This window comes from Ornithorhynchus anatinus, chromosome 5 (assembly GCF_004115215.2).
Source record: "Ornithorhynchus anatinus isolate Pmale09 chromosome 5, mOrnAna1.pri.v4, whole genome shotgun sequence".
In the NCBI taxonomy this organism is placed as follows: domain Eukaryota; kingdom Metazoa; phylum Chordata; class Mammalia; order Monotremata; family Ornithorhynchidae; genus Ornithorhynchus; species Ornithorhynchus anatinus.
In genome coordinates, this window is record NC_041732.1 from 9867735 (window position 1) to 9880609 (window position 12875).

At 44.1% G+C, this 12875-nt stretch overlaps 1 protein-coding gene across 3 annotated transcripts in view; it reads right to left on the reverse strand.

The window, feature by feature from the left end:
- Window positions 1-687: 687 nt before the first annotated feature.
- Window positions 688-12875, reverse strand: part of UACA (uveal autoantigen with coiled-coil domains and ankyrin repeats) — a 102672-nt gene continuing 90484 nt past the window's right edge. For 2 of the 3 annotated variants that reach the window (XM_029065129.2, XM_029065130.2), the window contains exons 16-18: window positions 5932-5997; window positions 2320-2407; window positions 688-1946 (exon numbers count right to left, since the gene is read on the reverse strand). In XM_029065129.2, coding sequence (XP_028920962.1) covers window positions 2336-2407; window positions 5932-5997 — 138 coding nt within the window. In that variant the 3' untranslated portion in view covers window positions 688-1946; window positions 2320-2335. Of the gene's footprint in view, window positions 1947-1983; window positions 2408-5931; window positions 5998-12875 lie in introns of those variants that run through there. The other variant, XM_039912267.1, reaches the window with a different exon arrangement.

Sequence of the window (12875 nt, forward strand, 5' to 3'; positions counted from 1 at the left end):
CACTTCTCTGGACCTCAGTTCCCTCATCTGTGAAATGGAGATTAAGACTGTGAGTCCCATGTGGGACAGGGACTGTATACAACCTGATTTGCTTGTATCCACCCCAGCACTTAATACAGTGCCTGGCACATAGTAAGCACTTAATAAATACTATTATCATCATTATTATTATTCCACTTGTCCTCAGGAGAGTTTTATTTTGCAGTGTTGGAAAAGCATCAACCACCATTAGCCTTAAAAGTGGCACGAGAAAAATGATTATACCCGGTCTACTGGACTCTCAATTTTTTTTTATGGCATTTGTTAAGCGCTTACTATGTGTCAGGCCCTGTTCTAAGAGCTGGGATAGATGCAAGATAATCAGGTTGGGCACAGTGCCTGTCCCACATTGGACTCACAGTCTTAATCTATTTCACAGATGAGGGAACTGAGGCACAGAGAAGTGAAGTGACTTGCCCAAACTCACACAGCAGACAACTGGCAGAGCCGGGATTAGAACCCATGTCCTTTTGTCTCCCAGTCCCACGCTCTATCCGCTAGGCCACGCTGCTTCTCGGTGCCCCTACTCGGTCGAAAGATATCACTCCAGTGTGTCGGCTACACCTCCCCTTGTTCCGCCCCAGCCTCCCAAGGGACCCAGAGATCAGGCCGCTTCCAACAGTGCAACCCCAAAGACATTACAACAGACCACCAAGAACATCAATTTATTTATGGCTGTGGGAGAAATTAAATAGACATAACTCATCTAAATAAGGAAAACCATAATGTCAAAAGATCAGTATTCCTTTGTCTGCTTCTCTGCACACGGAGCTTCAGTGGGAGGATCAAAGCTTGCTTCAACGCAAAAGAGAAGCTGAAAGGGTTCTTGGGACCGAGGTTCCCACCGGATTCTAGATTTCCCTTGAGAAGTTTAAAGGAAAGGGGCAGAACTTGGTTATGATTCCAGAAGAGATCTAAATAAGTATTCCAAACGAAAGGAATATAGATATGATATCATCTATGATATACGATACATTTACAAGATCGGGTTCAAAACCATTTTGGGCAGCCGCTGGCACCTCACCGGTTCCCAAAGAATTCCCATCACATCGATGGCTCTTCGATCCCGGGTGATGGAACGGTGAGACCGGCTTTGGAAAACCAAGGCTTCCTCATGGTTTCCTCATGGATAGGCACCTTCTGCTTTAATCTACAAGAGCTTGGCTGCAATGATTATTCTCTCAGCCTTATTTGCTATCAACACTCAAGATGGTGTTTTTTCTGTTTGGATAGGAATAGAGTTTAAAAAAAAGGATAACTTGAGAGAGCTACATATTTCGCTAATCAGATATGGTGCATTAAAATGTTTTTTTCTCCTAAGGACTCCCAACTTGACTTTCTTCTTCTGGATATCTAAGATTATTGCGGGCTTTGCTTTTTAATTATTGCACTTCAATTCAAAGCTTTAAATTAGCCCTTCGGTTGCAAAGCTCATGCCAATTTTGTATGAAAACTAGATATTTTTCCCCTAATTTTCCTATTAATAAGCACCGAACACCAGTTGAACTTTCACCTAGGGGTGCTTTGGTTAGAAGAACAGTGTGACTTAAAGACTCTGGGGAATGGCTGAAGGTTCGGTGCTTTGAAAAGTCCAAATTTCCTTTAAATATCATAGCAAGAAATATTGGGAGACTACTCTATTCCAGTCCTGCTGTTCTTAAATCTAAAATGTAACTCGTTTCAAAGGATTCATGAAAAAATATCTCTGTACAAAAAAAAAAGCACACGCTTTTTCAGTATAAGAAGGGGAAAAATAGTTTGTACCTCCAGTAAAAGCAAAGGCAATTAGTTATTAAATTAGTTAAATAAAAATGCAGCTTGGCCAGCCAAGTTGCAATAGATTCCATGACACATTAAATCTTGCACTGAAAACCTTTGATCCGCTTGACCAGTCAGCAAGTAAATTTCTGAGGGGAAAAAACAAAAACAAAACAAACAAAAAAAAATAGTCACTTGAAATGGATTTATTTCATTAGTGTTCAAAAGTTTAAAATAATACTAATTGTGGTCTATCTGACATCACTAGACATTACCAACCCTGTCCCCCATTTTGATGGCTAGCAATATCCTTTTTTTCCCCGTTTCCTCAATCTGTTTGGAGTGCAAGATTGGAACTAACACTACTAGATTCAGGAAGGGAGCGCTCTGCTTTAGAAGATTAATTTCTCCCCCTGGAGAGAAGCGCATTTGGTTTCTGGTCGCCCTGATAGAAAAAGATCAGGGACCCTAAGACAAAACACAATCACAAAACTCCTTCTATAGGATGTAGCAGACACTCACAGCCAGGTTAAGCCTGCTAGCAAATAAGCTCCTGCCTCATTCGAATGATTTGCATCAAGGCAGCTTGAACATCTTCATCCATGTGACCCTGCCAATGAAAAAAAATGAATTTTGAAATTCTCGTTTACAACAGCAGTTTATGGCAAAGTTAGCAAACGGGGGTGTGGTTCACCAAAGGCATAATCTTACCATGAAAACTGAGAAACCCCTAGCAACTAGAGGAATGGGGCAATACAAAGGAGAAGAAATACAGAATCTGCCAGGGATAATCACTTGGAACGCCTTTTCGAGAGTGGATGGTTACATAACTTTTTTTTCCGAAAGCGTGGGAATCAACATTTTTTTTTTTTGGTTACGTGTTCCAGCCAACAAGAGCAGCATGAAATTACAAGTGGGTATAGAAATTGAGGAGGAATAATATTAAATTTAAAGAGATTGTGGAGGTTGATCAACTGCAGCAAGCCAATATGGCCCACATCCCTTTTCCTGCTTCAAAACGGAATTTAAATGGATTTCAACACAACACTTCCTATTAATATAAAAGGCTTTTCTTCCAAAATCTGTTTCTGGAACAGCAGGATGTTTAAATTTCAAACATTAGCCATAGTTGACTAAACTGAATTTCTTAGTTAACTTTATGGTGCCAGAAGGCAAGATTTTTCAGATGCCAATTCCTTTTGTTTTGTGTTGCATTAGGAGTTGGTAGCAGAAAAGAAATTTCAAAACTCAGCGGCGTACTTTCCAAGTTACGATTCGGTTTCAGAGGGTCTGAAGAAGACGCTAGCGTCCGCTCAACTGGAAGACAGTTTCTTCTGATTTATCAACAAGTGATCGAGGGACCCAAGCTCACTCTCCTTGACCTCCCTTCAACCAATACCACTTTGGATGTGTCGATCAAGCAATCTGTCGATGGCATTTAAAATGAGCACTTACTCAGTGCAGAGCACTGTACTCAGCGCTTTTTTAAAAATGGTGTTTGTTAAACATTTATGTCAGAAACTGTTTTTAAGTGCCGCAGTAGATACGAGTGAATTAAGCTGGACACAATCCATGTCCCATATCACAGTCTATGTAGGAGGGAGAACTGAGCCCCGGAGAAGGGCTCGAGGTCACAGAGCAAACATTGGGCAGAGCTGGGATTAGAACCTGAGTCTTTCTGACTCCCAAGACCGTGCTCTTTTCCCTAGGCAATGCTCTTGGGAAAGCACGCTATGGCAGAGAGTTGGTACATATGATATCTGGCCACAAGCAGCTGACAGTTCCCAGAAAGGTTTACAGTCCCGCATTTGGTCAACATCCACAAGGCAAGGCCAAGTAGCATGGCTCAGTGGAAAGAGCCCGGGCTTGGGAGTCAGAGGTCATGGGTCCCGGCTCTGCCACTTGTCAGCTGTGTGACTATGGGCAAGTCACTTAACCTCTCTGTGCCTCAGTGACTTCATCTGTAAAATGGGGATTAACTGTGAGCCTCACGTGGGACAACCTGATTACCCTGTATCTCCCCCAGGGCTTAGAACAGTGCTCTGCACACAGTAAGCGCTTAACAAATACCAACATTATTATTATTATTATTATTCAGCCTTCTGTCCCACTGTTGCTCTCCTCTGGTCCCACAACCTCCACCGCCTCTGATCTCCCCCAGCAATTCTCCACACCCGGATTGTCCGAGTATCTTCCTCTCTCTCAGGCCATTTGTTCTTTTCCCTAGTTCCTTTCGCTCATCTACATCAAATTCAAGCTTCCTCCCCTTCAGAGCTCCTGGCCAGCTGCCCTGTTTTCTCTTGGCATTCCGCTTTTCAGTGAACTGCTCTCTGCCACCCCCATCGCCGAAAATGGAATCTCTCCCCCAACTTCCTGGCGATCTGATTCATTCAATCGTATTAACTGAGCGCCTACTGTGTGCAGAGCACTGTACTAAGTGCTTGGGAGAGGACAGTACAACAGTCAACAGTGGCATTTCCTGTCCACAACAAGCTCACAGTCAAGACTGGGGGAGACAGACATCAATACAACTAAATAAATAAGTAATAAATAATTATCTCTCCAGTGCCATCTCTCAGAACAAGCCCTCCCTCTAATCACCTGGGGATGGCAATTATTGAGAACCTAGTGGGAGCGATGCTCTGTACTAGGTCCTCGGGAAAGGCCAGAGGAAGCCATGAGACTAGTCCCCTGTTCACGGGAAGCGTGCACTCTAATATCAGAGATAGACAAGATGAATTTACAAATAATCAGAATAAATACTGTCTGTACAATTGAAAATACAAACATACATAAATACTATGTCTTGAGGAAGGGTCAAAATAAATACTTCAGTTGGTGAAGGTTTATTGGAGGTGGAGTTTTAGGATGGCTTTGACCATGGGAAAACAATCACCTTGATAATTATTATTTCCCATGGCCAGTCTCATCCTTAAATTATTAATATTAATGATGACATTTTCTATGCGCATACTGTATGGAACCCTGGAATTAATACCAGGTCTTCAGATTGGATACAGTCCCTGTCCCACCCTGGGCTCACAATCTATCTTATTCTGTTTTTCAGATAAGAAAACTGAGGCCCAAAGAAAGCTGGGCTTTATATTAGGCACTGCAATCTGTGAATTTAGAACCCTCGATATTCACCCCATCTTATGTACTTATGTACACATCTTTAAATTATATACTCTAAATAACTTATTTCTTCATATTAACGTCTGTCTCCCCCTCTAGACTGTAAGCTCATTACGGACAGGGAACGTGTCTGCTAATTCTGTTGTATTGTCCTCGCCCAAGCCCCTAGTGCAGTGTTCTGCACATAGTAATCGCTCGATAAATATAACTGATTGACTCTGCCAGATCTGTGGTGGGGAGAGGAGGTGCGTTCTCAGCCTGGATTCCTCTGCGGAATCGCCACCTTGAAAGTCAGTTCTGACAGGAAGCCTGGGAAGAGTTCCCCTTGGAAAACTTTTGTCCAATTAAAATGAGCATCACTCATAATTACTCATTCTTTCAGCTGGTACGTTTCAAATCTCAATTACTCAGTGGGCCTTATTTAGACAGTAAGCATCTAGGGCTCAGAAAGCTTCTCTCTCTCTCTCTCTCTCTTTCGCTGCCCTGAGGATACTTTCAATACTCGTATCATTTCTCGAGAAATCTCACAACATGACCAACTGACAAAGTTATTTTCGTCTCTACATGTGTTCTTTGTACTTTTTTGGGTAGGGTCACAAGTCTCTCTCTGAAAATGCAAAGAATATTCCTAAGCTGCCATGACATACACTAAGGCCTCGCTACTGTACTTTTTCAGCAGACGGAGACGTGTTGATGGCTCCGATTTATCTCCGGATAGCGACACCATTAATTGTGTCACCAATGCATGTTGCCAAACTGTCTATAAACTGAGCGACAAGCAGATGGAGACGGCACTAAATTTAATATGCTGTGTTGCCATTTAGCTTCTTAAATTTCTTCCTGGAGATACACAGGCCCTGCTCAAAGAAATATAATTATTTTTAAATAAGCATATGGGATGTTGCTACTCAAAACATCAACCACATTCATTTTAAGTTTTGCTTCAGAATGGAGAAAGAAAATAAAAAAACCCAAAAAACTTTTCTTCAGTGGATTTACCTGGGCAGCGCTCAGGAGGTGAGTTCGATAAGTTGCAATCACTTCTTGGTGCTGCCTATCGGTGTCCTATAAGCAGAGGAGGAAAAAGGGCACAAAAAAACATCACTTTTATTACACTTAAATTTCCAACACAGTTGAGTAACTGTGTAACTTCATTTATAAATGGAATTTGTTCTCAGGCAATGGGTTTCGAACTTTATAACACATTGGTAAAGCAAGATCAAAGGATCACTGGATTCCTCTCCCATTCCTTTCTAGACTGTAAATTCCTTATGGGCAGAAAACATGTGTACCAATTCTATTATACTGTACTCTCCCAAGTGCTTAATAAATACTGTTGACTGATTGGCGGCTCAGGTTTGGTGCTTTGAATCCACACAAGAGGGAGGAAGGGAGCACACTGTGGGGGCTTAATGGGTGCCATGCATATCAAACTTCTCTAGGCCTCAGTTACTTCATCTGTAAAATGGGGATTAAGACGGTGAGCCCCACGTAGGATAGGGACTGAATCCAACCTGATTAGCTTGTATCTCCCCTAGCGCTTAAAACAGTGCCTGTCGCAGAGTAAGCGCTTAACAAACACCATTATTATTATTCTTATTAAGTGCTAGGGAAGAATCCATGGGTGGGGATTAGACAGTTCCCCATCTCTGTTTTAGTGTAAAACTCGTGGATCCGGAGTTAGAGGGGTCTGGGTTCAGGTCCCATGTCTGCCTATGTAATCTTGGGCCAGTCACAACCTCCCGGAGCCTCAGTTTCCCCATCTGTAAAACGGAGATGACGATACCTTCCTCTCTGAATCTCACAAGTAGAGAGAAGTACTATGATTGGAAAATGAAAGCACTCTGTAGATTGAAGGTATTAGTATTACCCTGCCTCAAGTTTGGTAAGTGCTTAGTATGTGTTACACACTGTTCTAAGCGCTGGGGTAAGAACCAATTAATTAGGTCTGACAGAGTCCCTGTGCGGCATAAGGCTTACAGATTAAGTAGGAGGTAGGACAGGCATTTAATCCCCGTTTTACAGATGAGGAAGCTGAAGCCCAGAGGAGCTAAATGACGTTTCCAAGGCCACATAGCAAGCATTTGGCAGAGACAGAATTAGAACTCAGGTCTTCTGACTCCGAGGCCCATGCTCTTTCCACTAGACCATGCTGTTTAAAGTATCGCACAAGCTCGTTGACCTGGATTCCCCTCTTGGTGAAGAATGATTAAACCTTATATCTACAAAGAAAGAGAACGGCACTGTGAATTGGTTCGTCAACACAGCAACCCAGTATAGACCTTCTAGGGAAATAACTTCTTCTCTTCAGAATCAATTAGTGTAGGAAGTCTTATCCGGCAATACGAGATAGCAAAATTAAATCCACTCAAGAAATGTTCATTTAAATAGGATTTTTTTAGAGATCTAATTAGGATACCACACTATCTCAGGAAGTTTTGTTTAGCAGAGATAGAAAATTCCAAGGAAACAAGGCCTCGGGCCTTGTGATGCTCATGGATTCTGCAGAGATGATCTGGTATTGTATTGGGCCCAAGAACAAAACATAAGATACTTTTTTAATGAGAAAGAAGATTTGAGGTTTCAAATTCTAATTCTTCACAGGTCACCTCCATAATAGCCAGTTACCACCACACACACCCAAGCCTGCACAGACACACCTTTACCCTTCGACACTGAACAGTAACTGAGGCTTTGACAACAGAAAGAGGATTTCCACCCCGATTCTTGATCGCTTCCAGTGTGAACCTCTGCAGCTGACTTTCTCTAATGGAGTCATTTTTATATAGTAAGCCCCAATGAATTCAACACCAAAATGACATTCTATAAAAACGAGTAAGGGGCCTGGATTTTTTGGACTACTGGGGACCCGGTCAGCTCCCTCTATATCTCTGGACCCACATTTTTTCTTTGAAACACATCACATGCCACTTTGTAATTTTTCCCACGGGGGCGGGGGGGGGGGAAAGGATAGGAGATGATCAGATTTAGAGTGAGAAAGAATGAGGCACACTTCCCCTTTTTCCACACCCCTAGAAAGCTGCCCTTAAATGCCTGTGATTTTTCAGATTTAAGAAATAATAACAGCAACTGTGACATTTGTGGCACTTACTGTGTGCCAGGCACCGATTTAAGTGCTGAGGTAGAAACAAGATAATCCCTGTCCCACAAAGGGGTCACAGTCTTAATCCTCATTTCACAGATGAGGGAACTCAGGCCCAGTGAAGTGACTTGCCCAAGGTCCCACGGCAGACAAGTCGTGGAGCCAGGACATGAACTCAGGTCCTTCCAGCTCTATCCACGAGGCCGTGCTGCTTCTCAAGATATTGTCAGACAAGATACTGCCTGATCACCCGCAGAGAGAGATCCCGTGACATCATCTCCACTGGATTCATTATCCTATCATCACCATTTGGAAGACAGATCTCTTTTTCACAGAGTGTCTGAGATTCTCTCCCTCTTTCAATGTGCTCCTGAAGAGCTTCAAGTGGGTGGTGTTCTTCCGCTGAATCCTAATGTAAATATATTGGCTAGACAGTCCAATTCTGCCTCCTGCAGAGTGGGAGAACACGCAAAGGGATATAATTGTAATCGCTCTGTAGACGGATGTGGAGGAGCAGAGAAGGAGAAGGAAGAGGAGGAGGAAAGAAAGGAGGAGGAGGAGGAGGAGGAAAAGAGCAATTCTGGCTGCCTTGTGCTGTGTATTCATTCATTTAATCGTATTTATTGAGCGCTTACTGTGTACAGAGCACTGTACTAAGCGCTTGGGCAAGTACAACAATAAACGGACACATTCCCTACCCATAGCGAGCTTGCAGTCTAGATGAGAGGAGACAGACATTAATACAAATAAATAAATGACAGATATGTACCTAAGTGCTGTGGGGCTGGGGAGAAGAACAAAGGGAGCAAGTCAGGGCGACCCAGAAGGGAGTGGTAGAAGAAGAATGAGGGGCTTAGTCAGGGAAGGCCTCTTGGAGGAGATGTGCCTTTAATAAGGCTTTGAAGGGGGGATAATAATTATCTGTCAAATTTCAAGAGGGAGGACGTTCCAGGCCAGAGGCAGGACTTGGGCAAGGGGGTCGGTGGCGAGGTTGATGAGATCGAGGCACAGTGAGGTGGTTAGCATTAGAGGAGCCAAGTGTGAGGGCTGGGTTGTAGCAGGAGAGTAGCAAGGTGAGATAGGAGAGGGCAAGGTGATTGACTGCTTTAAAGCCAATGGTGACGAGTTTTTGTTTGATGTGGACATGGACAGGAAACCACGTAGAGATGCTACTTGGTCCCCCAGGGCTCAAACACAAACTACTGCAGAACAATCAAGCAATAGGGAAAGGCGCCCTAGGGAAAGGCAAGCTGACGAAACCTAGCCAAAAAAACCCCAAAAAACACAGGGTTAAAGGAACCCTAAGCTAATTATGGATAAGCCGCAATTTAAAACATCAATTTGACATATTAACAGGAGGAAGATAATAGTCATCATCATTGTGGCACTTGGGTTTTTATTGGGCATTTTTCAAGCGCTTACTTTGTGCTAGGTACTGTACCAAATGCTGGGGCAGATACAGGCTAATCAAGTTGGACACAGTCTCAAGTCCTACATGGGATTCAAAGACTTAAAGTTGAAGTAAGAAAGGCACAAAAAAGTGAAGTGACTTGCCCAAGGTCAATGAGCAGACAAGTGACAGAGCTGGAATTAGAACCCAGATCATTCCTTCTGACTTCTAGGCTGGTGCTCTATCCATTAGGCCACACTGCTTATACTAGGTGCTAGGCAATGTGCTAAATGCTGGGGTAGATACAATCCAATCACACTGGACACAGGGCTCCCAGACTGAGGAAGGATGACAAGAAATATAGATATCTAAGTTATTGCTATTTATATTGTTAGATATTTTTATAGTACTCTCCCAAGCATTTAAAACAGAGCTCCGCACACAGCAGTGTGGCTTAATGGAAAGAACGCGGGCTTGGGAGTCAGAGGACGTGGGTTCTAATCCCAGCTCTGCCACTCATAATAATAATAATAATAATGTTGGTATTTGTTAAGCGCTTACTATGTGCAGAGCACTGTTCTAAGTGCTGGGGTAGATACAGGGTAATCAGATTGTCCCACGTGGGGCTCACAGTTTTTAATCCCCATTTTTACAGATAAGGTAACTGAGGCCCAGAGAAGTGAAGTGACTTGCCCAAGGTCACACAGCAGACAGGTGGTGGAGCCAGGATTTGAACCCACAACCTCTGACTCCCACGCTCGGGCTCTTTCCACTGAGCCACATTGCTTCTTGGTCTCCCATCTGCTCATCTGCTGTGTGACCTTGGGCAAGTCATTTAACTTCTCTGTGCAGTTACCTCATCTGTAAAATGGGGAGTAAGACTGAGAGCCCCATGTGGGACAACCTGATTATCTTGTATTTATCCCAGTGCTTAAAACAGGGCTTGGCACTTAGTAAGCACTTAACAAATACCATTATTATTAGTAGTAGTAGTAGTAGTAGTTGTAAGCATTCAATAAATATGACTGACAAAAATAAAGACCCGGAAAATAAACCTTTCACTTCACTTTGCACTGATCACTCCCTTGTTCAGAGACTGTGGGTATTTTGGCCTGGCCCGGATGGGGAATCTGATATCCCAGGAGGGACTGTGAGCTCGCTATGGGCAGGGAATGTGTCTGTTGACTGCTCTAGTGTACTCTCCCGAGCGTTTAGTACAGTGCTTTGCACGTGGTAAGCGCTCAATTAATACAACAATGAATGGGGCCTCTGAGCCCCATTCTCCTCCCCAGGCACTTCCTCTCATACATGTGATCTATGTTCAAACCTACTGGTGCCAGGCCTAGAGCCAGACTGCTCCGCTTCTGCAGAATGAGTCCAGTGCTCTGATCACAGGAAGCACCACATCGGAAGCCTCTTCCCCGCGCAGCCTCCCAGCTGCTCAAACTCCCGCATCCCTCTTCCACTCCTCCTCCCTCTTCCACTCCTCCTCCAGCCCCCTGGGACTCCCCTGGAGCTGGCATTTTCATTCATTCATTCCAATGTATTTAATGAGCACTTACTAAAGCACTGTACTAAACTCTCGGGACAGTACAGTATAACAAAAAACAGACACATTCCCTGCACACAATAAGTTTACAGTCTACAGAGTGGGAGACAGATATTAATATAAATTACCCCCGGGGCCCAGCCCCTGTATTATTATTTTTAATAATTGTATTTGAGTGCTCACTGTGTGCAAAGCACTATACTAAGTGTTTGAAAGAATACAGTATAACAAACACATTCCTTGCCCACAATGCACTCACAGTCTAGAGGGGGACAGACATTAATATAAATAGAATAAATAACAGATCTACCTCTATGTGCCGTGGAGAAGGGATAGAGGATGACTGAAGGAGCAAGTATGAGTGGTGCAGAAGGGAGTGGGAGAAGAGGAGAGCTCAGTCAGGGAAGGCTTTCTGGAGGAGATGTGTCTTCAATAAGTCCTTGAAGTGGGGGAGAGCCGGGGAGAAGGAGGGAGGGCTGTCCTTCATTTCCCTGCAGAAGACCCTTCAGGTCAGATGGTCACCGGGCATTCCCCGTGCGTGCCCGCTTGGATCCTTCTGGGATTGGAGGCCAGGATATGTGTTACCTCTGAGCTGGGCCCGACCCCAGGACGTGGCTTGGGCGGATCTACTACACCCATCACTGACTCCTGCCCGGAAGTGGGATTGCCAGGGGCCAAAAAGGCCATTAGCTCCCAAGCAAGTGATTCCCTGCCAGTCATGTGCCCAATCTAGGCAGAAAATCTGGGAGGGATGGAAAGAAAGTCGGTTCTACCTGCTCTGCTCCAGATAAGAGGCATCGGGGCCCAGTGGAAGGGGCACAGACCTGGGAGTCAATAGATCTGGATTGTAATCCCGGCTACTCTTGTCTGCTGTGTGACCTTGGGTATGTCACTTAACTCATCTGTGCTCTGGTTTCTTAATCTAGCAAATGAGGATTCAATACCTGTTCTCCCTCACACTTAGACTGTGAGCCCCATGTGGGACAGTGACTGTGCCCAACCTGACTAGCCTGGATCTACCCAAAGCTTGGTACAGAGTTTGGCACAGAGTAAGCACTGAATACCACAATTAGTTTTACTGTCGATTGTAAGCTGGTTGTGGGCAGGGAATTTTATACTGAACTCTCCCAAACGCTTAGTACAGAGTTATGCCCACAGTAAGCGCTCAATAAACGCGACTGAGTGACTGCCTAATGCTTCCTCTGGAGTCAAAAGGCGGGAATGGACTTCACTGTTTCTTCCAAGATCTAAATTCAGTCACTGATTCACTCATTCAGTCGTATTTATTAAGTGCTTACTGAACTTGGAAAAGAACAATAACACAATAAACAGTGACAATCCCTGCCCACATTGAGCTCACCAGCTACAGCGGGCGGAGACAGACGTCAATACAAATAAATAAAATGATAGATATATACATAAGTGCTGTGGGGCTGGGAGGAAACCAGGGAAGAGCAAAGGGAACAAGTTAGGGAGACATAGAAGGGATTGGGAGATAAGGAAAAGTGAGGCTTAGTCTGGGAAAGCCTCTTGGAGGAGATGTGCCTTTAATAAGGCTTTGAAGGAGGGAGAGTAATTGGTTGATTTGAGGAGGGAGGGGGTTGCAGGCCAGAGGTAGGACATAGGCCAGGAGTCGGCGGTGAGATTGGCGAGATGGAGGCACAGTGAGAAGGTTAGTACTAGTGGAGCAAAGCTTGAGGGATGGGTTGTAGGAGGAGAGAAGCGAGGAGAGGTAGCAGGAGGCAAGGTAATGTAGAGCTTTAGAGCCAATGGTGAAGAATTTTTGTTTGATACGGAGGTGAACAGACAGCTCCACCTCCCCTTCAAAACAAACTTCAGAAAATCCAAAACACAATTCCTGAAAGGAAGCTTGTTATCCCAGCTCCCGGCAGACAGTAGAA